The sequence below is a fragment of the Panthera tigris genome, chromosome E3 (genome assembly GCF_018350195.1).
Source record: "Panthera tigris isolate Pti1 chromosome E3, P.tigris_Pti1_mat1.1, whole genome shotgun sequence".
NCBI lineage: Eukaryota > Metazoa > Chordata > Mammalia > Carnivora > Felidae > Panthera > Panthera tigris.
This window is the reverse complement of record NC_056675.1, coordinates 791,605-819,198: the sequence shown is the minus strand read 5'-3', so window position 1 is coordinate 819,198 and position 27,594 is coordinate 791,605. Positions and strand designations below refer to the sequence as shown.

The window sequence follows — 27,594 nt, the reverse complement described above, 5'->3', positions numbered from 1 at the left end:
TGGCCAGGCCGGACTCGGCAGCCGCTCCCCGCTGCGCACTCAGAAAGGACGAGCACGGCAAAACCCAGTATAAAGGATTTATTTAAACTCAACAATTAACACAAACCTTCCTTTAAACTTCGTTTTACAGTCAATAAAAGTGTGTGTATCTTACGCCTTGCCATGCATGATCACTGTGTATTAATCTACAACTCTTATTTTAAATTGTGAAAAAATAAAGTGTCTCCCCTCTTGTAATCGCCCTGGGAACACCGGGTCTGGCATCAGCGAGAAAGGGCAGATCCGCTCACTCCCGGACTGGCTGTTCGGTTAAACCCTAAAACGTCAGGTCAGAGGAATCAACCACCCAATGAAAATAAATACCGCCTTTCGAGACGTGGAAAAGACTCTCGATCCCCTCGCGAGGCCCGTCCCGGGCGGCCGCGGCCTCGGGATTTGGCACAGAACAGCCGCCCCGATGCTCTCCGGGCCACCGGTGGCCGGGCCACCGCAGGACATCCAGGCGGTGCTGGCTGGGCGGCGGCCACCCCCCACGCCACCCGTGACGGGGACGGGCCTCCGTCGGACGCCAGGCGGCCTCCCGAAGCAAACCAGACACAGAGGACAGGGAGAGGGTGGGAGCGCGGCAAGGCCCGTGCTTTATTGTGGTCAGTCTGGAGGTGCAGCGCGGCCCAGCCAGCACAGCCGCGGCGGAGGCGCAGCCCGGGGCGGGCGCGCAGACGCCAACGCGGCCACGGCAGCCGCGGACCGGGAGCCCCCGGGCGTGGGGGCCCGGGCTCGGGGCGGCTTCGTGCAGGCCGCCGGGCGGGGTCAGTCGAGCTCGATGGGGCTGCTGTCGTCCTGACTGTCCTCGCCCTCCTGCTCCGAGGCGCCCATGAGGCTGCTCAGAAGGTTCCCTGGAAGCAAACGCAGGCGCCGTGAGGCACAGCGGCCCCGCGCTGCCGGCACCCCTGCCCGGGGAACCCCACCTTCCACGGCACCGCGTCCCGGGGCCCGGACGGGAGGCGCGGGGGCCCCACCACGCGTCCCTGGGAATGCAGGTGCCTGTGCACGGAGCCCTCGGAGTTGTCAGTAACCTGCGGTCACAGGGACGTCACCATCCACCGACACGAGGCCGTAAATTACACACGTGCTGACTTAAAGGTATCCAGAAACGGGTCGGGATGCGTCAGAGACCCCAGGGCCACACGCGGAGACGTTAACGGCTGTCGCCCACTGGGGCAGTCACCACGGACACTTTGCCTCACTCTGATCTCATCCACGGAACGACTACTGTGTCACCACAGGGTCAGTAGTTTACAAAGTCCTCTGAAGCCAAGCCACCGAGAAAGTAAGAACACACGCACACGGGAACGACGTTCTCGGGACAGACTGCCACGAAGGTGCAGAATTGTCCCCGATCGACAAAGGGCTAGTATCCAAAATCTATAAAGAGCTCATCAAACTCCACACCCGAAAAACAAATAACCCAGTGAAGAAATGGGCAGAAAACATGAATAGACACTTCTCTAAAGAAGACATCCGGATGGCCAACAGGCACATGAAAAGATGTTCAACGTCGCTCCTTATCAGGGAAATACAAATCAAAACCACACTCAGATACCACCTCACGCCAGTCAGAGTGGCCAAAATGAAGAAATCAGGAGACTATAGATGCTGGAGAGGATGTGGAGAAACTGGAACCCTCTTGCACTGTTGGTGGGAATGCAAATTGGTGCAGCCGCTCTGGAAAGCGGTGTGGAGGTTCCTCAGAAAATTAAAAATAGACCTACCCTATGACCCAGCAATAGCACTGCTAGGAATTTATCCAAGGGATACAGGAGTATTGATGCATAGGGGCACCTGTACCCCAATGTTTATAGCGGCACTCTCAACAATAGCCAAATTATGGAAAGAGCCTAAATGTCCATCAACTGATGAATGGATAAAGAAATTGTGGTTTATATACACAATGGAATACTACGTGGCAATGAGAAAAAATGAAATATGGCCTTTTGTGGCAACATGGATGGAACTGGAGAGTGTGATGCTAAGTGAAATAAGCCATACAGAGAAAGACAGATACCATATGGTTTCACTCTTATGTGGATCCTGAGAAACATAACAGAAACCCATGGGGGAGGGGAAGGAAAAAAAAAAAAAAAAAAAAAGAGGTTAGAGTGGGAGAGAGCCAAAGCATAAGAGACTGTTAAAAACTGAGAACAAACTGAGGGTTGATGGGGGGTGGGAGGGAGGGCAGGGTGGGTGATGGGTATTGAGGAGGGCACCTTTTGGGATGAGCACTGGGTGTTGTATGGAAACCAATTTGACAGTAAATTTCATATATTAAAAAATAAAAAAATAAAAAATAAAAAAAATAAAAAAATAAAAAAATAAAAAAATAAAAAAAGAATTGTCCCCGATCTGTCGCTAACCCGGGTCCAACGAACACACCAGCAGCACTCTCGGCACCGGAAGGGCCGACTCTGAAGTTCTGGTGGGAAACGAGCGAGCACGAAGTAGGAGGACGCGTGCGGCGAGGAGTGAGGCTGGACGTCAGGCCCGACAGATGCAAACACGCAGCCCCCAGGCCCGGGTGAACCCACAGTGCACCTACACGCAGCTGGCACAGGAAGGAAGGTGGGTCTCCACCCCCCACCCTCCCCGGCACAAATCCGGAAGCCAGACACACGGTTTACAACTAGAAAGTCAAACCGTGTTCCCCAGGAGGCGGCTTTCCACACAGTCTCAGGAAGACCTTTCCACGGTTTGGCCCACGTGCATCAAAATGGCACACGTCCGCCCAGCCCAAGCCCGAGGGACCGACGAGGCAGGGTGCCACGTGGATTCGGACAGCAGGACGGGGGCAGGGTCACGGAGCTTTGCGGGACGAGCCCGCGGCTGAGCCTGGCACCTGGGGCAGCCTCAGCTCCCTCAAGAGCCAGGCGCAGTCAGTGTGGAGGATATGTCGCAAGGACACACAACAGCCATCTGCGTGTTTTTGCAGTTACTTCCAGAAGGAAGCTGAGGAAGGGAAGAAGTCCGAACGGCAAGGCGGATTTCAGTGCGTGCTGGCGAATACGAACTCCACGAGGCAACACCTACCCGCTCAAAAGTAGTGGCACATCGAGGCTCGTAAAAGCCACTCTCAGATGAAGGGCTACAATGGCCCCTGCCCCGGTGGAGGTCAAAGTTCACATGGGACCCCAGTGAAGGCGACGGCACGTGGTGTTGAGGCCTGGGGCCGCCAGGCTAGGCAGACGAGGGGCGGAGGCCTGGCCTCGAGACGCCGGGTCAGAAACCTGGCATCTAACAGCGGCCAAGACCAACCCATGAAGAAACGCATGGTGTGCCGGGACCGGTAAACGAGTCAGGAGGCCCCCTCGGGAACCACCCCCCCCCCCCCCCCCCGAACAGAGCAAAGTCCCGGTCCCGACGGCCTCACTGGCGAGTCCTGCCGAACGCTTCAAGGACACCCCACGCCGGTCCTTCTCAGACTTCTCCAGAAACGCTGAGGAAGAGGGAGCACGTCCCAACTCCTTCCAGGCGGCCGGCGTAGCCCCCATACCAAAGCCCAAGGCGCCGGGAGGAGATCGGGGACCGCCACCCCTCGTGAGCGCTGATGCAAACAGACCGCGACAGCGCACGCACGGACGATGCGCCCCGAGGGGCCTCGCGCCTGCACCGCGAGGAGGGCTCCCCACGACAGGCCGGCAGGGGGGCGCGGCCCCTGGGCAGAGGGGGGAAGACCCACGCGATCGTCCACCTCCACGGACGCGGGATCGGCCCCTGGCCGGCCCCACGCGGTCATCACGGCACTCAACCAACCGGGAACGGGAGGAGCCACCTCCACACGGTCCCCGCCGTCTCTGGAGAGCCCACGGGGGACGTCATGCGCAGGGGCGAGACACTGAGAGCTCCTCCTCGAGGAGCAGACACGCGAGGAGGGCCTCGCCACCTCCATTCCACACCGAACTGGAAATTCCAGCCAGAGCAGGCAGGGAGAGAGAGAAGGAAAAGGCACCCACGGCGCAAAGGAAGCAGCCAAACCGTGTTTGCGCAGGACGTGGTCCTGCCACACAGAAAACCCCAAGGGCTGCACGAAACAGCCGTCGGAGCAGGTGAATTCAGCAAAGGAGCGGGATACACAGTCAGCGCACGGAGATCCGTTGAATTTCTCTACGCCAATAATAAATAACCGGAAAAAATATCAAGAACAATTCCATTCACAGCAGCATCCACGAGAATAAAACACTGAGGGACTGGCTTTAACTGAAAGGCTGAACGACTCATGAATGAAAATGATAAAACGCTGAAAGTCACCGGAGTCACAAATAAACGGAAATGCTTTCCGTGTCCACGGGTTGGAAAACGCGATACCGTGTAAATGCCAATACCCTCCAATGCCGTCTACAGGATCAATGCAGTCCTTGTCAAAACCTCAACGACGTTTTTGCAAGAAAAGAAGAACCCACTCTAAAATTCAAACAGAATTGCAAGAGACTCAAACAGCCAAAACTACCTTGAACAAGAACAAAACCGGAGAGCTCACGGTTCCTGATTGCAAAACTTTGTACAAACTAACCAAAGCGGTGTGGTGTGGGCAAAGACACACACACACACACACGCACACACGCACACACGCACGCAAAGACCCATGGAACAGAACGGAGAGCCAGAAACAGGCCCAAGCACATGGGGGTCAAACATATCTGACCAGCCTGACAAGACCACTCATGGGAAGATCAGTCTCTTCAACAAACGGGACACTGGGCCCCGACCTCGCGTGCACACAAAAAATACCTCAAAATGGATCAAGGACCTAAATGTAAGCCCCAGAACAGTAAAACTCGCAGAAGACACAGAGTGAAAGCTTCCCAGCACTGGACCTGGCGAAGACTGTGGCTGGGACACGCAAGGCCCAGGGAACGGAGGAGAAACAAACGGGACTTGGTGGAAATTTTAAGTTCTGCGTCAGAGGACGCTACCCAGAGTGAAAAGGCTGCTGGGTGTTGGGAGGGGCGAACAGGCAGAGCACAGAGGATTTTTAGGGCAGAAACCACTCTGAAGGACTCTCTAATGGTAGGTGTGTGTGTCTAAACCTATAAATGTACGGCATTAAAAGTGACCCTGAATGTAAACCATGAACTTCAGGTGAGAGTGATGTGTCCGTGCAGGTACAATTTCAACAAGTCCCCCCTCTGTCGTGGGATGCAAGTACCAGAAAGGGCTGTGAGGGGCAGGGAGGTACGCGGAAAATCTCGGGGCCTTCCTCTTTACGTCTATGAAACTTAAGCTACTTTAAAAAAATAAAGTCTGGGGGCACCTGGGTGGCTCAGTCGGTCAAGCGTCCAACTTCAGCTCAGGTCATGATCTCATGGTTCATGAGTTCGAGCCCCACATCGGGCTCTGTGCTAACAGCTCAGACTCTGGAGCCTGCTTTGGATTCTGTGTCTCCCTGTCTCTCTGCCCCTCCTCTGCTCATGCTTTCTTCCTCAAAAATAAATAAACGTTAAAAACATTTATTACAATAAATAAAGTCTTAAAAAAAGCAATCCACAGAACGGGAAAAAGTATTTCTGAATCTTACATCTGACAAGTGTAGAGAATTCGTCAACTTGATTCAAAAATAAGCACGTGACTTGACCAGATATACAGGTGTACAAACAGCCAATAAGCACGAGAAAACATGCTACACGACCCTCGTCATTAGGGAGATGCGACCCAGCCACAGCGAGCTCCCACCTCACACCCCGTAGGACGGCTGCCAGTAAAACACAGAAAACGGCAAACGTGGGCGAGGATGTGGAAAAACCAGACCCCTCGCGCACAGCTGGTGGGACATGTCTGTCGGGCACAGTCTGGTAGCGACTCCAAACTTGAACACAGAACTTCAATGTGACCTGGTGAGTCCAGTTTGGGGTGTACTACCCAAAGCACTGGGTGCAGGGACCCCAGCAGACAGGTGCACCCCATATCACAGCAGCAAATTCACGCAGCTAACAGCCGGAAGCAACCCGTGTGCATCACAGATGAAGGTAACACAACACGCTCCATCCACCCACGAAATACCACTCCACCTTAAAAGGGAAGGAAGTTCTGGCACCTGCTCCAACATGGGCGGACCCTACAGACACCATGGTGAGTGACACAAGGCAGACACAGGAGGACACGCACTGGGACCCACTCCCACGAGGCCCCGGGGTCGTCAGACTCACGGACACGGGAGGACACGCACTGGGACCCACTCCCACGAGGCCCCGGGGTCGTCAGAGTTAGGGACACGGGAGGACACACACTGGGACCCACTCCCACGAGGCCCCGGGGTCGTCAGACTCACGGACACAGGAGGACACGCACTGGGACCCACTCCCACGAGGCCCCGGGGTCGTCAGACTCACGGACACAGGAGGACACGCACTGGGACCCACTCCCACGAGGCCCCGGGGTCGTCAGAGTTAGGGACACGGGAGGACACGCACTGGGACCCACTCACTCGAGGTCCCGGGGTCGTCTGACTCACGGACACAGGGTAGGTGGTGGGACCGTGTCTGGGGGAGCGGGTGGACGTCCGTGTATAACGGACAGAATCTCAACGTGGGGAGATGGAACATTCTGGAAATGGACGGTGCAGATGGCTGCGCAGCAGCGTGAATGTGCTCAGTCCCCTGAGCTGTTCAGTTAGAAATGGTTAAAAGAGCAAATTTAATGATACGTGTATTTTACCAAAAAAGCGAAAGATAAAAGAAAAAGCCCACCGACGGGGCCCTGGCACGACAGGGCCCGCACGGCTGTGTGGGAGTCTACTGGGAGAAGGACCTCAGGGCCGAGCAGACACGGAGCCCGGGAGAGGACCACACCTGAGCCCGCCCCACTCCCTCCCTGCGCCCCCGCCCGCCCCCCCACTCACCCAGCAAGCCCCCGTACGAAGACGTCTGCTTGGGCGGCACCCCGAAGAACAGCTGTCCTATCCGGTCCAGGTACTGCAAGGGGCAGAGGCACGGGTTCAGCAGGGCGCAGACACGCGGGCGACGCGACCTCCCACCCGCCCGGTCCCCGAGGCTCCCCGTGCCCTCTCCTCCTCCAGCCGTCGCCCGGCCCCACGCGCCCCTCACCTCATTGTACATGGGGTCCCGCCGGAGGGACGGCTGGTACTGCTCACACAGCACCGTGAACACGGTCAGTTTGCCCCTGAAGCGACACGGGTGGCAGCACGGATGTCCAGGAGAGGCCAACGTGCAGGGCACACGCACGCGCCCCTCCATACGTGAGCGCATCCCTCTGTGAGCTCTGTACCCCCTCCCCCCCCCCCCACGACCCCTCCACGCACACACAACTCACCCATCTACGGCCAGCAGCAGAAACCAGATGAAATTTAGCAGAGGCTGCACAAACGGAGGGCCGTTCTCGATGGACGGGTGTTTCTGCGTGTACGTTGTGAACACCACTGACGCACTGCTTTTGTTCTTTAAACAGAGAAACCTGGAAGGGACGCCCTAGTAAGCAGGGTACCGAGGCAGAAACAAGGGGCTCACACAGACGCTCACGTGAGCACCAGACCTGGGACGCTTCTGGGGGCACAGCGGAAGGCCGTCCCCAAACAGCACACGGGGGCCCCCGCCACGCACGGCACCTCTCCGCAATCGCCATTTCCGAGGCGAGGACGTGAAGCTCGCGAGGGTGACCGTGTCTGTGGCGGGTTCTCGAACTCAAGGCCGCGCGCGCCCAGCAAGTCAGCCCAGGGCCCTGGGGAGCGTGCGGGGCAGTGGGACAGGCTCTGACTCCCGCCCCGTGGGGCCATCTCCACGGCCTTCCCGTGGCCCCTTGTCCCTCCTCGTCAAAGTGCGAGTGAGGTGACCGGGTGGTCTCGGGATCCACACACAGGCGCCGTGCACCACACAGCTGGGCTCGGGGGCTCTGGAGTCCCCGAAACTCTCCATTTAGAGGCACAGACACGTATCGGGCCGCCGAGCGGCGGAGCGGGGAGCTCCGAGGTGCCGTCAGGTCCAGCGAGTGTGCTGTGGCCCCCCTCCCGTTCACGTGCACAGAACGTGTCCTGTCCCGACACCCGGCCACTGATTCCGGGGGTTTCTGAGGCGGGAGCGTGGGCCCGCCCTGCCTCCCTCCCAAGCTGTGCGTGCTCGACGGTCCCGGAAAACCACTGGCGAGGGGGCAGGGAGGCGGTGTGACGGGAGCGGGGGAACCTCACACGAGACGTCCGGGACCCACACTCGCTCCTCGACCTGGGACACCTCGGACATCTTATTAAATACGCACACCCCCCGAATGACAGCGGCCTGCCGCCCAGAAAATCTAGAGAGAACGGAACACGGGGAGGAACGGCAGGACGCCGGTCAGAACACTCCCTTCCGTGGCTGCCCGACTCGAATCCCACAAACGGTCCGGGGGACCGGGGCGACAACACACAGCCTCCCCGACAGGTCTGCGGCAGGGTCGTGGGGCGACGACCCTGGGTGGCGTCTCGGCCAGGTGACAGGAGACCGAGCCAAGGCGGGTACCTACTGTAGCACGGCCTGGGCCACGAACATATCCACCTCGCTGCGGAAGCCCCTGGACGTGGAGTACTCGACGAGCATGTGCGCACAGCCCTCGCCGTCCGCCGAGTGCAGGAAGTGGTACCGGGACTCGCAGTAGTTCTGCTCTGCGGGAGGGAAGCGGACACCCGTGAGCCCCGAGCGCTCCGCGCACCCGCCCTGGCCCCCTCCCTCCGCACGCCTGCCTGTGCCCCACACCCCCGCCCTGGGCACCCCCTGCACACCTGCCTGTGCCCTGCACACCCGCCCTGGGCACCCCCTGCACTCGGCACACCCGCCCCACCCCGCCCCCGCACACCTGCCTGTGCCCTGCACACCCGCCCTGGGCACCCCCTGCACTCGGCACACCCGCCCTGCCCCGCCCCCGCCCCCCGGCCTGTGCCCTGCACACCCACCCTGGGCACCCCCCCCCCCCCCCCCCCCCGCCTGTGCCCCGCACACCCGCCCTGGGCACCCCCTGCACTCGGCACACCCGCCCTGCCCCGCCCCCCCCCCCCCGCCTGTGCCCTGCACACCCACCCTGGGCACCCCCCCCGCCCCCCCCCACCTGCCTGTGCCCCACACACCCGCCCTGCCCCACCCCCCCCCCCCGCCTGTGCCCCGCACACCCGCCCTGGGCACCCCCTGCACTCGGCACACCCGCCCTGCCCCGCCCCCCCCCCTCCCCCGGCCCCTGCACACCTGCCTGTGCCCTGCACACCCGCCTTGGGCACCCCCTGCACTCGGCACACCCCCCCGCCCCCCCACACCTGCCTGTGCCCCGCACACCCGCCCTGGGCACCCCCTGCACTCGGCACACCCGCCCTGCCCCGCCCCCCCCCCCTCCCCCGGCCCCTGCACACCTGCCTGTGCCCTGCACACCCGCCTTGGGCACCCCCTGCACTCGGCACACCCCCCAGCCCCCGCACACCTGCCTGTGCCCCGCACACCCGCCCTGGGCACCCCCTGCACTCGGCACACCCGCCCCACCCCGCCCCCGCACACCTGCCTGTGCCCCGCACACCCGCCCTGGGCACCCCCTGCGCTCGGCATACCCGCCCCACCCCGCCCCGGCCCCCGCACACCTGCCTGTGCCCCGCACACCATCCCCGCCCCCCACACACCTGAGTGCGCTCTACACCCACCCCCCAGGCGTCCCATTCACCGCCTCAAATGCCCACGGTGGGAGGGCAGGCTTCGGGCTGAAGTCCCCACGCTGGCGTCCGCATTAGCTGGCTCACGAGAGCGGGCCGACGCGAGACCCCCCGACTCATGCTTCTGACAACTGAGACGCAGGCCCCGCAACCCCCGGCGCGCAAACGCAGCGAAGGTCCGAGTGGTGCCAGGACCAGGTCGGGCCCGCCCGTCCCCCAGGCCACACGAAGGCCCCTGCCGTCCTGACGGCCACCCGCCCTCTGTCCACCTTGCGACGCACATTCCACATTCACTACTTCCCTCTCCGTGTCTGTGGTCCGTCCCCCTCAAGAGGCCCTGCTGGACGAAGGACTGGATGTCCCCACCAGGACTGATGTCCCAGTCAGGATGGACCCGTCCTGCGAGTGGGGAGGACACGGCTCAGCCCCACTGTTTCCCAAGAAGGGCCACACTGTCCCGCTCAACGCGGAGTCACCTAGGAGCCGGACAGACACGTGCAACCTCGGGCCCCAAACTGGAACCTGCACCCCAACAGGTGAGTTGGGGGCACTCTGGCCTCGACCTTCTGAGCCTGTTCCCTGAGGCCACACCTCTCACCAGGGCAGGAAGCTTTAGTGCTAACGGCACAAGAGGGGGCTGGAAGGACCTTCCAGGAGAAGTGTGCTCCAACTAACCTGTTCCCGAAGCACTCCTACTGTACGCTGCTCGTGGCACGAGCTCTACTGGTACGTTTGTTAAAAAAATAACAAAAATCCCAGCCTTCCCGACGCCAGTAAATGGCTCCCGCTGGACCCCTGCTCCCCGCACTCATTGCTCGGAAACCTGTCTCCCTGCCTGCCGGCCCTCACGACACCGACGATTCGACACCCTTCCCTCTCACCGGGCGCTGGCAACGCCTGGGCACCCCTGGCTGCCATGGCCAGGGGGGCGGGGCTCGGCATCCTACAGAGCACAGGGGTCCAGAGCGTCCGCCGCGCTGAGGCACAGCCCCGGCCTAGACCAAGCACCGCCCCACACCCTGGCCCATTTCCCAGAGTGGACCGGATCACGACCCCGTCTCGCTCACAAGGCCCCCTGGCTCCCACACCTTTCCAGGGCTGAGGCGCCGTGCCCCAGCCGCCTGCCACCTTCTACCGGGAATCGTGGACCCCGGCTGGCCAGGACTGCTTCCTGCCACTGGCCCCAGGCCCCAGCGCCCCGCACGCCACCTTCCGGAGCTCAGAATGGTCCGAGCCCCCATTTCTTTGTGTACTTGCGCTCTCTTCTCTCCCTCAGACCATCCAAAAATAGCCTTCTGGTTTTAGAGCATCCACAGGAAAAGAAAAATTGGGCAAAACCATGCCCAGATGTTGTCCCAGAACCAGACTGGCTCCAAGAACCACACTGGACCCTGTACAAGAGCACCTCGGGGATATTGGGGGTCAGTTCCGGATCACCGCAACAAAACCAAGTTTTTGGTTTCCCAGGGCACAGAAAGCTGTGTTCACAGCCTGCTAAGCGTGCCCTAGCACTATGTGAAAACAAGAAATAGAACTTAAATAACAAAACGTTAACCATCACCCAAGCCTGCAGCGGGCTGTAACCTTTCTGCCGGTGGAAGGTTTTCCTGGAGGCCGCCGGCTGCTGACCGTCAGGGTGGAGGTTGCCGGAGGCTGGGGTGGTTCTGGCAAGTTCTGAGGTGAGACGACCAAGTCTGCTGTGCTGACTCTTTCCCGAAAGGCCTCTCCGTAGCGTGCGAGGCTGTTCGAGAGCATCGTACCCACGGGAGAACTTCCTTGACGCCTGGGGTCCAGCCGCTCACCCTCCTGTGGCTTTAGCGACTCGGTTTACGCGCCGTTCTCAACCCTTTGGGGTCGTTTCGACCGTCCGCGCGGCGCCTTCACCAGGAGTGGGTTCCAGCTCCAGAAACCTCCTCACTTGCTCACCCGGAAGGAGCGCGGCCTCGTCTGGTGAAGCGTGAGACGGAAGCCGTCCGGCCCCCCCCGCAGGCTCCACCTCTGGTTCTGTTCTCTTCCTCTTCCCCCACATCTGCACGGACTTCCTCGCCCGTGTCCTGAACCCCTCGAGGTCGTCCCTGAGGGCTGGCATCGCCTTCTGCCAAACTCCTGTCACGACTGACATTTTGGCCTCTTCCTGCGAATCGCGTACGTTCTTAGTGGCATCGAGAACGGTGACTGCTTTCCGGCAGGTTTTCTGGCATCTAGACGGTGACTGCTTTCCGGCAGGTTTTCGGTGGACTTTTCCCACCAGAGGAAGCACCATCCGTGGCAGCTACAGCCTTACGAAATGCGCCTGTCAAATGAGTCTTGAGGACCGAAACGACTCCTCGGTCCACGGGCGGCAGGACGGATGCCGAGTCAGGCACGAACACCCCGCTCGTCTCACTGCCCGTGTCCGTCCGAGCTCTCGGGTGACCAGGTGCGTCGCACCCCGTCGGCAGAGGACAGGCAGCGCCGGCTCCGCGTGCTTGCTCGGGGCCCTGGGACTCGGGACGGCTCGCTGGGCACTGGCCCCGGCTTGCGGTCACCGGCTGCTGCGTCAGCCCCGGACGGGAGGGTCGGCCGGTCCCTTGAGGCTGGGAAGCCAGGTGCTGACGTCTCTCCAACGACGCACGTCCTCGACGGCGTCTCCTGAAGACCCGTGTGGCGTGCGGGCCCCTTCGTTAACGGTCGCAGCTGGATCTTCCGGACCCCCTGCGGCCGTGTCTACACCGCCGTGCACTCTTCGGTCTTGGACGCGGCCTCTGCTGGCTTCAGACTCTCCTCCCGCAGCTTCCTCCCCGCCTCGGCCTTCGTGGAACTGAGGCAGTCGGCGCGTTGCTCTGGGTTGGGCTGTAGCTTACGGGGATGCCGTGGCCGGTTCGCTCTTCTGTCCGGACCGCTAAAACGGGGAGGCTGATTCCTTCCCATGCTAATTTCCTTCCGGAGCGTGTCCTTTGCGCCGACCACCCGGCTAAGCGACCGTCCGGGGCGAGGGGCCCGGTTTCCGCCTTCCTCACCGAGCTTACTCGTCCGTAGCTCGTGATCTGACGTCAGAGACGTGAGACTCTCCCTTTCGCTTGGACCCCAGGGGCCTCTGTAGGGTCATTACGCGGCCCAGTTTCAGTGTTGTTGTGTCTCGGGAAACAGGGAGGCCCGAGGACGAGGAGGGAGACGGGGAACGGCCGGTCGGGAAAGCGGTCAGCACACACACGGTTATCGATTGTGTTTGCCCTTACGTGAACACGGTTCCTGGTCCCCAAAACAATCACGATGGTAACGTCAAAGATCACGGTCACAGATCACCGTGACACATTGTAACAAAAAATCTTGGGGCATCTGGATGGCTCAATTAGTTGAGCGTCCAACTCTTTATTTCGGCTCAGGTTGTGGGATCGGGCTGAGTGTGGAGCCCGCTTGGGATTCTCTGTCTCCCTCTGCCCCTCTGCCCAGCTCGTGCTCTCTCTCAAAACTGAAAAAAGTTAACATTAAAAAAAATAATAAAAGAATAAAGATCTCGGAGTATCGTGAGAATTAGCAAAACGTGACACAGAGACAGCAAGCAGGCAGGCAGGCGCTGTTGGAAAACGGCGCCAATAAACGTGCTCAACACAGAGTCGCCGCAGACCGATGTGTGGGCAACGCAGGATCTGTGAGGCGTACCAGAACGAGGTGTGCCTCAAGTAGCAGACCGCCACAACACAGCAAAACGGACAGTGGAGGCAAGCTGTGGAGGGCCAATCACCGTGGCCGCAGGCCTGTCCCCAGGGGCCACAGCTGCACAGACATCCCTAAACACAGGCTCTGGACACAAGCCACGGACGCCGGGGCAGGACAGGACCGGGATCTGTGCCTCAGGCAATACGCACAACTGCCTATATCCTGAATTTTAAAATCATGTTCCTAAATATGAATGCCTTAAAGCTGGCTCTCAACCCAAGGCCCCTGAAGGACTCTTTTTTTTTTTTTAATGTTTATTTACTTAAGAGACAGCGAGTGAGCACATGCGTAGGGGAGGGACGGAGAAGGAGAGAGAAAGAACCCCAAGCAGGCTCCCCAATGCCAGCACCGAGTCTGACGCGAGGCTCGATCCCACATACTGTGGGATCGTGACCTGAGCTGAAACCAAGAGTCAGGCCCTCAAGTGACTGAGCCGCCCAGGCGCCCCCACCTCTGAGGGTCTCTCGGAGCCACAGACGCAGGATCACGTCTGTTTTCTGCCTGGCATCTCCCCATGGACCCCCCAAATAGACTGGGCAAAAGGGGCGCCAAATAAATGCTTGCTAGGGACACAGGTTTGCTGTAGCCACCCCCGATCGCAGAGCAGGCCGTCCACCTGCACGTGCACACCCCAGGCCCCTGCAAGATGGGGCGGGAGTAAGGGGCAGGGGCCTCAGGGACCCCCCACCCCCGCCGGGCCGGCGAACACCGACGGTCTCTCCCTGAGGGGCTTCTGGGCACCCACAATGAACGAGACACTCCAGCATCGGGTGGGTGGGAGGGCGTTCTGGTGGGGACAGACGACAGACAGAAAATGCATGGGGCCCGCGCGAGGCTGGAAGGCCAGGGCGGCCCGAGGGAGGGGAAGCAAGGCGCCCCCAGGGAGTGCATGCCAGCAGAGGAGGGGCCCAAACCGCCTCAGCCCCAGCGCCCAGCTGCTCCTGCTCGGGCCCCCCTCCGGCTCTGGGTCAAAGTGGGGAAGGGATTCAGCCGCCCTCTAAGGAGAGCGTCCTGACTGTCTGGACTTTGAACTCATGCACATCTGACCGTTACCTCCCGGCAGCCCTCTGGGGTGCAGGCAGGGCTGGCATGCCAGCAGCTGGGGGGTCCGAGGAGCCCCACTCGTGGGTCACAGCGGGTGGGGACACGCGGAGCGGTGAGCGGTGCCGCCCCGAGAGAAGAGGGGAGGAGTCTGTGTGCTCACACAGCCGGCATCCCCGTGTGGGCGAGGGCTGGGTTCGTGGGGGGCGGCCACCACACGCGTGCCGCCGGACGAGAGGCGAAGCAGGGACGCGCTGGGCCCGCCGGCGTGGGGAGCGGGCAGGCCCATCTGACCACAGGGCCGCCTCTGGACCCAGGCTGCTTCCAGGAGGAGCCGCTAACACAGACGCGACCCGGCGGAAGGCCGCCTGCAAGCGAAGGAAGGTGCCTCTGGGCCCCCACCAAGGCACCTCCCCCCTGCCCAGCGGATGCCCGGTGACGACCCCGGGAAGGCCGACGCGGTGTGAACGAGCTGCCCGCAGCGCTCACTCAACAGGACACAGCTGTTCAAACCCTCCTGAACAAATGCTGTCCGGGTCACCAAACCCAGGGTCTTTCCCGGCCCCTGAGCACCAGACTCAGAGCTGAGGGTGCGAGCCACACCCAGAAACTGCCTGGCATCCCCCGGGCCCCCTCATCAGCCAAGTGCTTAATCAGAAGCGGAGATTTCAACTTGAAGACGACGCAGCACGCCGTGCCATCACAGGGCCCGTCTGGGGAAGATGTCCCAGAGAGGAAGCTGGGGGTGGCGGGGCGCGGACAGGAAGGGCCAGACCAGCGGAGAGCAAATCCTCCCCTCCTGGCTTCCCGCGGCCCAGGAGCGCGACTGCTGACAACAGCTAACACCAGTAAGAGCCACCAAGGCATAAACAGGGGCGGCTGTTTGGGGACGGCCTGCACCCTCCCGCCGAGAGCTTTCCCCGCACGGGGCCTACCTTTCCACAGGGTGAGGGCCAGCAGCTGGTGGAGACGGGGGTGGCCCAGCTTCCCTGATCCTCCACTGGACCACTTCAGGGCTCGAGACACAAAAGCCACTCGCTCTGGGGAATTCGGGTCCATCAGACTGAACAGTTTAGCCAGATTTTCTAAAACGACACAAACACAGACCCTCATCCAGAGAAGCGCTGCCGTTCAGCGCCCCACACGCCGCAGGTCAGGGTTCACCGAAACAAGAACTATTCCGCCCCGGAGCTGAGAAATGGCGTTCTGGTGTGTCCCAGGGCTCCCCCCCCCCACCCCCCCCACCCCGCTGACCTCTCGGCCGCAAAGTCAGCAGCCTGGAGGCTCGGCCTGTGGCCTGGGGCAGAGCGGGAGGTGGACTACAGCAGGGAGCTGGCCCCCAGGGGACCCGCCCCGATGCACACTCAGCATGCGGGCAGGCGAGGTGCCAGCGTCCACCAGAGAGGGCGCGTGCGTGCGCGTGCGTGTTGGGGCGTCAGTACTCCACGCGCACAGGTACCTCGTGCACAGTCAGAAAGCCTCACCCAACAGGTCAGCGGCCACCTCGACTTCTGCCTTCTCCAGCGACTCTAAGACCAACATGGCCAAGTCCGCGGCGCTGTTTTGCTACAAAACACAGAAGTGAGTGGGAATCACAGAAGCAGAGCCCCGGCTGGTCTTTAGAAGCCCCGGCAGAGCTGGACGGCTGCTCCGGTGTCCAGCCAGAAACGCGTGGCGGGGAGACGCACGGGGCCCCCCGGGCGGGGCGCCTGGAGGACGGAGACCCCGGCCGGCGCGGCACCCGGCACCCTCACACGGCACCCCGGACACAAGCACACCCGCCTGGCGGTGGCCAGCGACAGGGACGGTCCACGGTCGTCCGCCACACCTCTCCCCGGACGCTCCTTGTCCAACCCGCAGGCCCCAAGCAGAGGGGGAAAGGCAGGCCCGCCGCGTACTTGGCCGTGGCTGAAGAACAGGAGTGCCCCGAGCACATGAGCTCCCGCGCCTCCGTGTGCTTGCTCTGTGACATGTACCTGTAAGACAGAGAGGAGGGCGGAGCCCGTTAGGTCCAGTTATGCCCCGTGCTCCCCCGCAGACGTCCTGCACAGTCTGACACACTCTCAGAATCACACTCCCCCAGGCCAACAGCTACGGTTTAGAGAGAAAACGCGAAAGATACGACGTCTGAGTAAACGCAGGAACTTTATACGGCAAACGATCCCGGAAACACGCGTGTGCACCTGCGTGCGTGACCGACCAAGAACAGAGTCGAGCTGTGTCGTCGCCTGAGGCCTGCCACCTCACCGGGTGGTCACGGCACCCCGGCCCCCACCCACCGTGGCAGACAGTCCCTGCCGTCAGCAAGGCGGGCCTCGGGGGACTGGCAGACCCACACCCCCCCATCTGACAGCAGCACGGGTCGGGGGCCCGGCGCAGCTCAAAGGTCGCAGCAGAAGGACCCAGAGAAAGGCTGGATGACGTCCACCCCGAGCACACAGGCCCTGCTTCGGTGGTGGGACCCGCGTGAAGGGCAGAGCGACATACTGGTGTCCATCGGAGAACCAAAGGTCAGGGCCCCGCTCGGGGGTCAGGACAGCAGGAGCTCACTGGGGGACGTCGACTCTCTCTGTGGTCCCCACCCCCTCCACCCCACCCTGTCCTGCCTCACTTTCCCATTTGGGACACACTTCTCAGTTTCCTTAACTGCAGAGAGACAGACACACAGAGAAGCCGGAGCCTGGCAGGTAACTAAACACAAACAACAGGATGGCGGTCTGTCTGCGACAGGCGACATTTAGCGAAGACGAGCTGAGCCCGAGAGAGAGCCAACGGCAGGAAGCAGCTCCCCGCAGCCCGGCGCAGAGCTAAGACCGCGACCCGACGCTCAACTCGCTGGCCGTGCGTCTATCTCCGTGATTCTCAGAAAAGAAACAGAACCAAAACAAATCAAAGAAAGATACCAAGCGAGCAGCACAAGGTGCTCCCAAGACAGGCAAACAGCAAACACGGAGGCCTGGGAGCCCGTCTGTAGCTCGCCCCGACCGACAGGCCAGGGGGGACGTGAGCGCCTGGCTATTCAACTAACCACAGAAACGGTCTTTGCTTCACCAAGGTTCCACGACCAGAACCCCCCAGGAGAACACAGCCCCACCGCGATCAGCACACAGAAGACCCATCTGCCGGGCGGGGGCGGTACCGGTGGGGGGAACCCGCAGCCCGGACAGAAAACCAGAAAACCACCGCCAGCCTGCACCCACACGCCCATCTCGTCGCAGCCCGGTCCTGCCGGGGGCCCACACTGCCACGGGCGGTCCCGGGAAGGCAAGTTCCAGAGGCGCGCAGCCCCACGCTGCCATCGGCACGGACACGCGGAACCACAGGCACCTCTCAGTGACAATCCTGCCAGCGTGTCGCTGCTTACGCGAGACGTAACAGGGCTCTAGACTCTCCCGTCTGAGACAACCTCTCAGAGCACCAGATGACAGAAGTCCCTGGGACAACAGGGCCTGCTTTCGAGCACCCGCAGCTCCAGGGCTGGGGGCTCCAGAGGGAGCGGAGCAACGCAGGGTTCCACGGCGCACACGCCCGGCTCGGGGAGCTCGCGTGTTGCAGATCAAGCAAAGCTGGAAAAAACGGAAACAGTGAAAGGCGATCATGAGCAATGCACGTGCTTCTGTCTGTGGAATTCAGGGGATGGGAAGGGATTTAGTGCCGGGGCCCAAGGCGTTGGGTGGGGGGGGGGAGGAGCTGAGAGCAGGTGGGGCACCATCCACCATCCACGTGGCCCTGCCGTCAGCACACATGTGTACGCACCAATGGAACCAGCACCTGGCCAGCACGTGACTGGGGCGGGGGGGGGGGGGGGGGGACGCCCCACCCAGCCTTGTGCCTTGTCGTTGATTCTGCTTTTTATTAAAAGAAGCAAGCAGGGGGCGCCTGGGTGGCTCAGTCGGTTAAGCGGACGACTTCAGCCAGGTCACGATCTCGCGGTCGGTGAGTTCGAGCCCCGCGTCGGGCTCTGGGCTGATGGCTCAGAGCCTGGAGCCTGCTTCCGATTCTGTGTCTCCCTCTCTCTCTGCCCCTCCCCCGTTCATGCTCTGTCTCTCTCTGTCTCAAAAATAAATAAAACGTTAAAAAAAAATAAAAAAAAAAAATAAATAAAAGAAACAAGCAGAACGTAACAAAAACGTTAATACTACCAATAGAAATTGTGGGGTCATCGCTTCTCGGCCTTTTGGCTAAGATCAAGTGTAGAAATTGTGGGGTCAGAGAGAGGCATGTCAGGTGTCAGCTAACAGCACCCCATGCTGTGGAGCTCAGGAGGGCTCAGCATCACCGCAGGGTCATCCCGAGAACACGACCGGAACTCCCTGGAGCCCCCTGGCACAGCCCCCTCCTTTAGGAAAAGTTCCTTATTTGCTTGGAGGTTGCAGAGAACACGTGTTTTAAGTTTTTCTTTTAAAAATTTTCATTTGATTTGGGAGGCAAAATAGTGACACAAATCTCAGAAGGCCCCTGGGCAGGAAGACAGATTTTGGTGAAATCAGAGGGACGCATGCTGGATGCAGAGGGGCCCCCCCGGGAGGTGACAGTGGAGGCACTGGGCCAAGGGAAGCCAGAAGTGGGGGGCTGGAGAACTACTGAGTACCCATAACCCAACAAGCCTGGAAAAGAGACTCCCTCCTAGTCCCAGAGGAGCTCTGAAGACACTAAGTGGCCACCTGCTGGCACCACAGGGGGGTGGGGTGGAGTGGAGAGGGGGCAGAGCGTCCAGCTGAATGACTGGACCTCTGCCACGGTCCACGCCTAAGGGACGCACACCAAGTAAGCCCGACCCACCGGACTGCCCGATTCCGGGCTCCCTTCTTCAGCTGCCCTGAAGTATGACAATTACAAGTGTAATTTGTGAAAGTCTCTCACAGGTGAACGGGTACCAAGCTGTGGTCCATCCGCACTACAGAACCCCACTTGGCCACAGAAATGAATTAACGCTACGCACGGGGGTAAATCCTGAATGATCATGCTGCGTGGACCCGAAAAAGACAAAAAGAGGATATGATTCCACTTACGTCACATTCTAGAAAATGCGAATCCATCTACCGTGACCGTGACGCAGAGATCAGGGGTTGCCTGGGGGCGAGGGGTACAGATGAGAAAACTTAGGCAGTGACGGAAACTCTTAGTGTCCTGACTGCTGACGGTTTCATGCCAAAACTCATCAGAGTGCGTGTTCTACGTAAACTCTTACACAAACGTGTATTTACTTACACAAAGACCAAAAACCTGATGTAACTCAGTGAACCTGACTTCTCCCAGAGCCACACACCCAGGAGGGTTCTAAACAGGTCCGCACGGACTGTACCCTGGGAGACAAGGACAGCTCCCGGCTGTTTCACTCAGACCTTGTGGACGCCACAAATGCCACCACCGACTTCGTCCCCAGGGGGGCCAACGGCAGATCATTTACTTTTCCCAGCTACCAAGAGGTGAAGGTACACCCCAGTGCCCCGCGACCAAGCCAAGGCTGAGACAGGTTCGGCAAGATGTCGTGGGTCACCGGTCACAGAGCAGAGGTGGAATTCGAAGTAGGTCAGGGCTGTGCTGGCAGAGAGCATGCTTTCCGTCACCACCCCCGCCCACTCCAGACACACACCCTGCGCAGAGACACTTGCCTCTTTATAGCTGATCAACACCTCCTTTCCCCACACGGGCAGAAGTGTCTCAAAACAAGAAACACTGTTCATTTTCGGGAAGATCCAGTTTCGCTGATTAATCACTGGGGCAAATATTTACATACAAATCCCGGAGAACAGCGAGCACCGGGGCAGATCTCCAGGCCACATGGATATCTGATTGCCAAGCGGCCAGGCGGAAGGCTTCACGTTGCAAACTTCAATGCCTAGCCTACTCAAGTCTTTGGCTGATTCCCTAAACCACAACCAACTCACTCCTACCTGGTCCCCTAAGCCAACAGAGCCCACAGTCATCTGGGAGGTGACGAGCCGCACTCAGAGTACCTCGGAGTCCCCAAGACCTTGATCCAACTGGTTATTTAAAGAAAATTAAAAAACCTAGGCCGAAATGGTGAACAGGCCCGACTCTGTGGCAGTTCGGAAAGAAAAAGCAGGCCACAAAACAGCTTTAACCACCTATAAAATGCTCTTTAAGGCCTATCCGACTCGCAACGAACGGCCCATTGCGTTCTGGCCTCAACCATAGAGAAGCGGCAGAACTTACCGGAATGTGCCAAGAACCACCCAGAAATCACAGCAGCGGACGTGTTACAGCACAACTACCGAAAGAAAATTAACGCAGGCCACGCGACACTCGCCAACGCTCCAGGGCCGCACCGGAAAAGCACATTTTATCGCCCGCAACCCGCAGCGGGCCAGCTTGCACGCGTCGCGAGCCCTGAGCGCCCCCGCGCCCCGCAGCTCAGCGCCTGGGACACTCACCGTGGCGCCGGGGCTGCCGGCCGCGCAGGTGCAGGCGCAGCGCCGGGCTCGCGGGCACGGCTGGCCCAGAGCGCGGCGCAGGGGCCCCGGGGCAGAAAGACGCTTAACCCGGACGACCGGACCGCCGGGGGACGCAGACCCCGAGGCTCGGTCCGGGGGTGGCCGTGGCTGGGCGAGGCCGGCCAGGGGCCCGGAGAGTGGATGTGTCGGGCCAGGCATGGGGCGGCCGGGCCGGGACTGGGGGAGCCCCGGCTGGCGGGGAGCCGGGCCGGGGCACGGGGGAGGCCGGGCTCGGCGTCCTCAGTCCTCCGCCTCCCGGCCGCCCGCCTGCTCCGACCGCCGCGGCGACAGGCAGCGGCGCGGGCCAATGGGGGCGCGGGGCGGCGCGGCGCGGCCAATGGAAGGCGGCCGGGGGCGGGGCGCCAGGCTCGGCGGAAAGCCCTGGAAGGCGGCGGCCGCGGCGCAGCGGCTACCTGAAGAACAGGGTCCGGTACATCTGGTGCGCCTCGTAGTAGTCACCCTTCTCGACGCTGGCGCGCAACTTGCCCTCCACGCGCTGGACACCGCCGCGATTCCGGGCGCCGTTCCGGGCACTCTCCTGCTCGGCCATCGCCGCCGCCGCCATCGGGCCGGCGCTCCGCGAAGGGCTGACGCTGTCGCAGGCGCGGTCGGCAGCGCCTCTCGGCTTCCGTCCCGGCGGCCGTCCGACGCCCTCTACGGTGGCCCGCGAGGAGCCGCGCGCAGCTGGAGGCGGGCGCGCCGGCGGGCGACCACGTGATCGCGGGGCGGGGCCGTGGAGCCAGCGGCGGGCGGCCACGTGACCTCGGGGCGGGGTCGCGGAGTCTGCGGAGGGCGGCCGCGTGGCCGCTGGGCGGGGTGGAGGCGGCGCGCACGTGACCGCGGCTCGCTGGCTGACGCCACAATGGCGGCGGCACGTGACGACCGGGTTCTGGGGCGCTGCGGGGGAGAAACTGAGGCTGAGCGGCGCGGGGCTGGGGAGGGTGGCCTGAGGTGAAACAAGCGGCATTTCAGCCATCGTTGGGACGCAAAGATTCCTAAATAAAAGCTGTGTTTTCACGCTTTCGGGCGCGGGCCGTGCAGGGGAGGTGAGGGTCCTGATTTTCAGGCCCGGGTTTGGGGCCAAAGAGAGGTCGAAGTCGAGATGACACGTCATCGCTCGAGTCGCCGGCTCGCTTGGACGCAGAAGCACCTGTTAACACAGAGCTGCAAGTCCGGTGGGAGATGGGGACAAGGACAGGACAGGGATGGGGGCAGGGGACGAGGACACATATGGCGGCTGTGGACGGGGATGGGGAGAGGGTGGGTTTTGGGGACAGGGATGGGGACACAGATAGAGCCTGGGGACAGAGGATGGGTTACGGGGACAGGGGATGGAGATGGGATGAGGACACAGATGGAGGCTGGGGATGGGGACAGTGGATGGGTTCTGGGGACAGGGACAAGAATGGGACAGAGGATGGGTGATGGGGACAGAGATGGGGACACGGAGGCTGGGGACAGAGGATGGGTTATGGGGACAGGGACAAGGATGGGAGCAGGGGATGAGGACACAGATGGAGGCTGGGGACAGGGATGGGGACAGTGGATGGGTTCTGGGGACAGGGATGGAGACAGGGACTGCATGGGGGGGGGGGGCACAACTGCATCCCAGTTGGATTTCAGTATCAGCCAACTCCAGACCCCGGAGGATGTTGATTACAGAGTCCTTGTTTGTAACCTATTGTTCCTATAGATGATGCAAACAAAGGTCCCTAGATCAGTAACCATTAAATCCCCAATGGTATTGCTATTTTCTTTAAAGTTCCTTTGTGACAGATCTCCAGGTATGTTTCACAATGGAAAAAAGGGAGGCACAGCGCTGTTAGGTGGAGTACGCGGTCACTTGTCTCACGTAAACAACAGCGAAGTATACACCTATTTTTGCTAGGGGGCGTAGTGTTTCCAGAAGGGCAAAAACAGCGTGGGAACCCGCAAACCGACAGTCAGGGAGACGCAGGTGCAGCCTTCCCTGGGGGTCCTGGCCTCCAGGGTCCCCTCCGGGCGGAGGCCTCATGCCCCGCCGCCGAGGTGCTGTGCTGCTTCCTTCCGCCGCTTCAGCTCTTGCGGCTTCAGCTCTCGCCGAAGAGGCGCTCTGTCCTGGCTCCCTAGGGATTCTCAGCCCAGGGCCTCACGCACGCGGTAGGCATTTCAGGAGGTGTTGACTGAATGAACCAATCCCGGGTCAGACTTAAAAATGAACTCCCGTCCCAAACCCGTCTTTGGCAGCAGGTGCCCTGATGACGCAGCTGTCCCTTGGAGGAGATCCACCTCCTCTTTTCCCCGATTTTCTCCTTGTCCGGCAACCCTGTCTACAATTCACCTCGTTTCCCAAGGGGACGTCTCTAGAACTCGCAAGCGTCATCGCCCCACACCCCACGGGCAGGAACAGAGCAAACTGAGAAAAGACACCATTTATTATGCATTCGAAACATCACATGCACTTTTAAAAATTTAAACTCTTTATTTAAACATTTCAATAGCATCTTATCAATTTGGTGGCAGCAAAAGCAGCACTACCAAAGACAAGTGTTTTGAAAAGCATTTACAAAAATACCGCGCACAAAGTCCTATCTTGCATCTTTAAAAATAAATATTCAAAATACTTCCACCCAACTCCCAAATTTAGTTTTATATAGGAAATTTTGATTTATAGATTTATCCCGTAATATATGAAACATCTGTATACATTTTATCTGACTTAACTGCATAGGCATTAGTTAGTCCCAATTCTAAGAAGAGTGAAAAAAATGCTACTTTGTGTAGTTTTTATGTATCTGAGGACTGTTGTGCAATATACATAAAACTCTTCAGAAAACCAGTCAGCACCATCATTTTCTTTTTCTGAAAATACAGTATTTATGAGAACACCAAAAGAACGGTCTTAACCAATAAAACTTAAATAATTTTTAAAACATCTGTAACACTTTAAGTGCCTTGCAGATATCTCATTTATAAAGTCTGCTCAGTAAAATAGTCTAAATATTAAATATTAACTAGAAACAAAATGAGTCTCAAGGAATTGAGAACGGCCGACAGCCATAGTAAGAGGCAAATCCCGGCTGGGGGCGGGAAGAAAGTGCCACTGTGAGAAAAAGTATAACCACAAAATGTTATGGTTTCATGAATTTGCTACCCTGAACAATCCCCTTGGATAACCGTCAGTGGAGGAAAAATTTCAGACTCGGAAAGACAGGGAGCAGGTTAGTGTTCACTCTGCAGCAAAATTCAAACCAGACGCGGACGACACCCACAAGCCTGGGTGTCCCGGTGTCCCGGCTCCCTCGGACACCGCGCAGACTCGGGGGCAGCCCCCGGGGGGATGAGCCTCCTTGAGACCTGAGAGCTCGACTGATGTGTCCATTTAGATCCAGACCACCCCCTCTCATGTGAGACCCCCGCCCCCCCCTTCAGCCCACAGTAAAACAGACTAAGCAGAAAAACACATTGCAGGAATTTCCCCACCTGGTGCGGGATAAAGGGAAAAATCCTACCCTGGAAAAAAGGAGTTCACAACCGAAACTTGGTGACGCGGTTTTTCCCTGAAAGAAACGTGTGCTGGATCAAACACATGAAATCGATCTGCCCCCGAAAGTCCTTGAGAAGGGCCAGTGAAAGGTTAAATATCAAAGCTTCAAACACTTCGACCTTTTAATTTCATTTGCTTTGTTCCTGATGTCAAGAAAATACAAGTATCAAGAGCTTCACGTTCAAAAACAAATCCCCAAAACAACACATGTGTCTTTGTGACCCACACATTCAAAGGAATCTCCACAGAGGTCGGCTGTCGCTGGCAGACCTCGGTGAAACTACGCATTCGACATGCAGTGTTTTCTGTGGACAGAAGAGCAAGCAGGGCGTCCACTCCCAGTGGCAGTCGGTGGCGTTTATTTAGGGGCGACAGTATCCTGTTACTCCACGTGCCCTGGTTCACAAAGGGTTCCAGTGTCTCAGGCTGTCCCAGTATATACAAGATGTACAAGAACTGACAGCAGGATCTTTACTTGATGGGTTCTCCGTGGACTCTGAACCGATACAGACACGTGTATTCCGGATGGCCCCAGTTAGAGAAAATCCGAAGTTCCACTATCTGGAAAGCTCTCTCGGGTCTTTTCTGGAATCACAAGGTGGGGAGGAAATCACGATTATCCACATTAACACCCCAAGCCTGATCACTTTCCCGACCGTGATATTTGAGAGTAAGCGGTCAAGCTGGAGGATGAACTAAGTCACGTATCCTAGGACACGCAGCTCAGGTAGAAACGGGACTCCTAGCGGGCCCCAGATTTACCTTCGGCTTCAGCAGCGGGACACATGCACGTGGAACCAAATATACGCTAAGAAGGCTCCTCTGGGAAAAGTCAGGAGGCTCAGGGCCACTCGCTCAGGCTGATGCCCACGGACCCCACCGGGCAGCTTTGCTGAGGCCGGCGGGGTCCCGCTGAGCCGAGAGCAGGCGGAGTGCGGGTCGGGCCCCGGGAAGCTACGGGCCGGGCCGAGCCACGCAAGTGCTTACCGGCGCGTGGAACATCTGGAGGGACTCCCCGTCTTGATCGTATGTAAACCGTCCCAGGAGCCGTCCTTCCTCCTGGTGTTCGTTTTCTAGTCCCTGAGACCAAAGCCACACAGTCGTTAACAAATGGAAAAACGACACCGCGTTAACGAAGACTGCTCTCCTTCTACACGATCTGGGAAGATTAAAGCAGGAATAAGGCCTTCTCCAGAAGACCTGGGAAATGCTGGGCGTTCCACAACCACACAGCTCACGACAGGCCCCCGAGGGAGGTACTGTTCCTCTCGGACGTGGACAGGGAAAAGCACAGCTGGAACCGGCAAGCTAGCAAGGGAGGAGGGACGGACCGCAGGCACCCCTCTGTGACCGCCCGGCCCGCGGCGCTGCACACGCCACAGCGGAGCCCCAGGGCATCGGATGAGCCCGGGAAAATGACGGCGGCTCAGCAGGCCGTGAAGCCGCGGGAGGCCGCCTCGCACGAGGGCAGACGGGGCGCCAGGAGCTAGTGCGGAACAGGGACGGAGGCTCGGTTTGGGAAGACGGAGTTCCGTGAGGATGGCGCGGCAGCGGCACAGCCTCGCGAACGCGCCGGATCCAGCAAACCGCACCTCAACGTGGCTAAGGGGTGACTTTTGTTTGTATTTTGGCGCATCAAGAAAGCAGCCAGCGGGAAGTACAGGCGACTGTCAGGGTGGGTCAGAGCGGGAAAGGACTTCCGTGCGAAGCGTGGGCAGAGACAGAGGATGAGCAGAGGTGGCTACGTGCAGCATCGGGACGCACACTGGGAAGCGTGTCTGTAAGAGGGACGCGTGACAGGCGTTTCTATGTGGAAAAAGCTCAGATGTGCTTAAGGAAACTAAGACTCCCGGAAGATAAATGAATAAAAACAAAATGAACCTACAAAAGAGGAAACATGCGTGTGAAACACAGAAACGTAGACCAAGTAGGCCGTTTTTACCGGCCAGGCTAGTGGAGGTTAGGACCAGAGGGCTCAGTGAGGCGAAGCACTGGCCAGGGCACGCTCACGCCCCCTTCTGCCCCCGCCACTAGGTACACGGTGGTGCCACTGTGAGCGTCCAGTCTGCGGGGGGCGGGGGGGGAGGGGGACCGCGGGTACGGCCGCCGGCCCCAAACACAGAAGCTGCGGCGACCGCGGGAGAAGTGGAAAGGTACGCGAGCGCCTCGCTACGTGACGGTGTTTCACGTATTTAAAGATGCGCACAAAGCGTTTGTCGCCATCACAAGATACAAACTGTGCCGTCTCGGCTGTATCTTTTACAGGGAAAAAAGTGGACAGGGCAGAAAACGCCAGGATATGAACAATGAGTTCTCTGGGTGCTGGGATTCTGGGGGCTCTTTCCCCAACTTTCGTGTTTGGGAGTTTTCTCTAAGTTCAGCAGCGTATAGTTGTCACGCCCGCCTTTATGGCCGAACGGGCAAACGTTCTCTAGACACAGAACTCTCCGGGTTGGAGGGACTGGTCCTGAGGGCAGCACTCCCACAGAGCGGGGGGCAGCGAGCACAGTCCACGCCCGCTGGCCTCCCTGAGGTAGACTGGACCGTCTCCCTCTGCATGTAACCTGCTCAGAGCACTGACGGGGGGACAGGGGCCGGAGACACAGACTTGTGTCGACAGCCTTTTCTGGGCTCATCGGAGGGAGGTTCCGGAACTGAAGGGAGGGGAGAGCCGGGACGAGGCTCACTCACATAGACCGCGAAGTCCTTGGGGGCGCTGGTGATGTTGCCTGTGGGCGACAGCGTCTTTGGTATGTGCTCCAGAGTGAAGGTGGTCGGGTGGATCTCCATGGACAGCCTCACCACGAGGTACCCCTGGGAGCCCCTGAATGCCCAGCAGTTGCCTGGATAGATGTCAGGCTAGGGAAAAGGCAAAAACCAAAAACTTAATACACGTGACCCCAGAACGGCACGGGGGCTGGGGTACTAGCTGCCTGCACGGTGAAGACCCCACGAATAATCTCTGGCTCCCCAGCACCTTTACTGACAGCCTACAGGCGGCCAGAGGGCTTGCTGCATGGGCAACACACACTTTCCGCATGGGCGATACACTGTACTCTTACAATGAAATAAACTAGAGAGAAGCAGCACCACAGAGCTCATGAGGGGGAGGACAGTGCAGAAGTGGACCCGCACAGCTCAAACCCGTCGTTGAGGGTCAACTGCAGGTTGAACGAGCCCTGAAGAACATATCTGACAATCTG

The 27,594-nt window shown here is 59.6% G+C and overlaps 2 protein-coding genes across 15 annotated transcripts in view; both read right to left on the bottom strand.

Annotated features, from left to right (window-relative positions):
• Nucleotides 1-63: 63 nt before the first annotated feature.
• On the bottom strand, nucleotides 64-22,075 carry GET4 (guided entry of tail-anchored proteins factor 4). Its single transcript, XM_042970980.1, is given in 10 exon segments — nucleotides 64-896; nucleotides 6,890-6,962; nucleotides 7,095-7,170; nucleotides 7,321-7,461; nucleotides 8,503-8,641; nucleotides 15,343-15,492; nucleotides 15,892-15,973; nucleotides 16,306-16,340; nucleotides 16,343-16,383; nucleotides 21,279-22,075. Coding segments are annotated over 10 exon segments (1,524 nt in total). The 5' UTR covers nucleotides 21,980-22,075; the 3' UTR covers nucleotides 64-810.
• Nucleotides 22,076-23,306: 1,231 nt separating this feature from the next.
• SUN1 (Sad1 and UNC84 domain containing 1) overlaps nucleotides 23,307-27,594 on the bottom strand; it is a 54,831-nt gene continuing 50,543 nt past the window's right edge. For all 14 annotated transcript variants that reach the window (XM_042970964.1, XM_042970968.1, XM_042970972.1 and 11 more), the window contains 3 exons: nucleotides 27,083-27,250; nucleotides 25,379-25,471; nucleotides 23,307-24,976 (listed from right to left, as the gene is read on the bottom strand). In XM_042970964.1, the coding sequence (XP_042826898.1) occupies nucleotides 24,863-24,976; nucleotides 25,379-25,471; nucleotides 27,083-27,250 (375 nt within the window). In that variant the 3' untranslated portion in view covers nucleotides 23,307-24,862. The remainder of the gene's footprint in view (nucleotides 24,977-25,378; nucleotides 25,472-27,082; nucleotides 27,251-27,594) is intronic.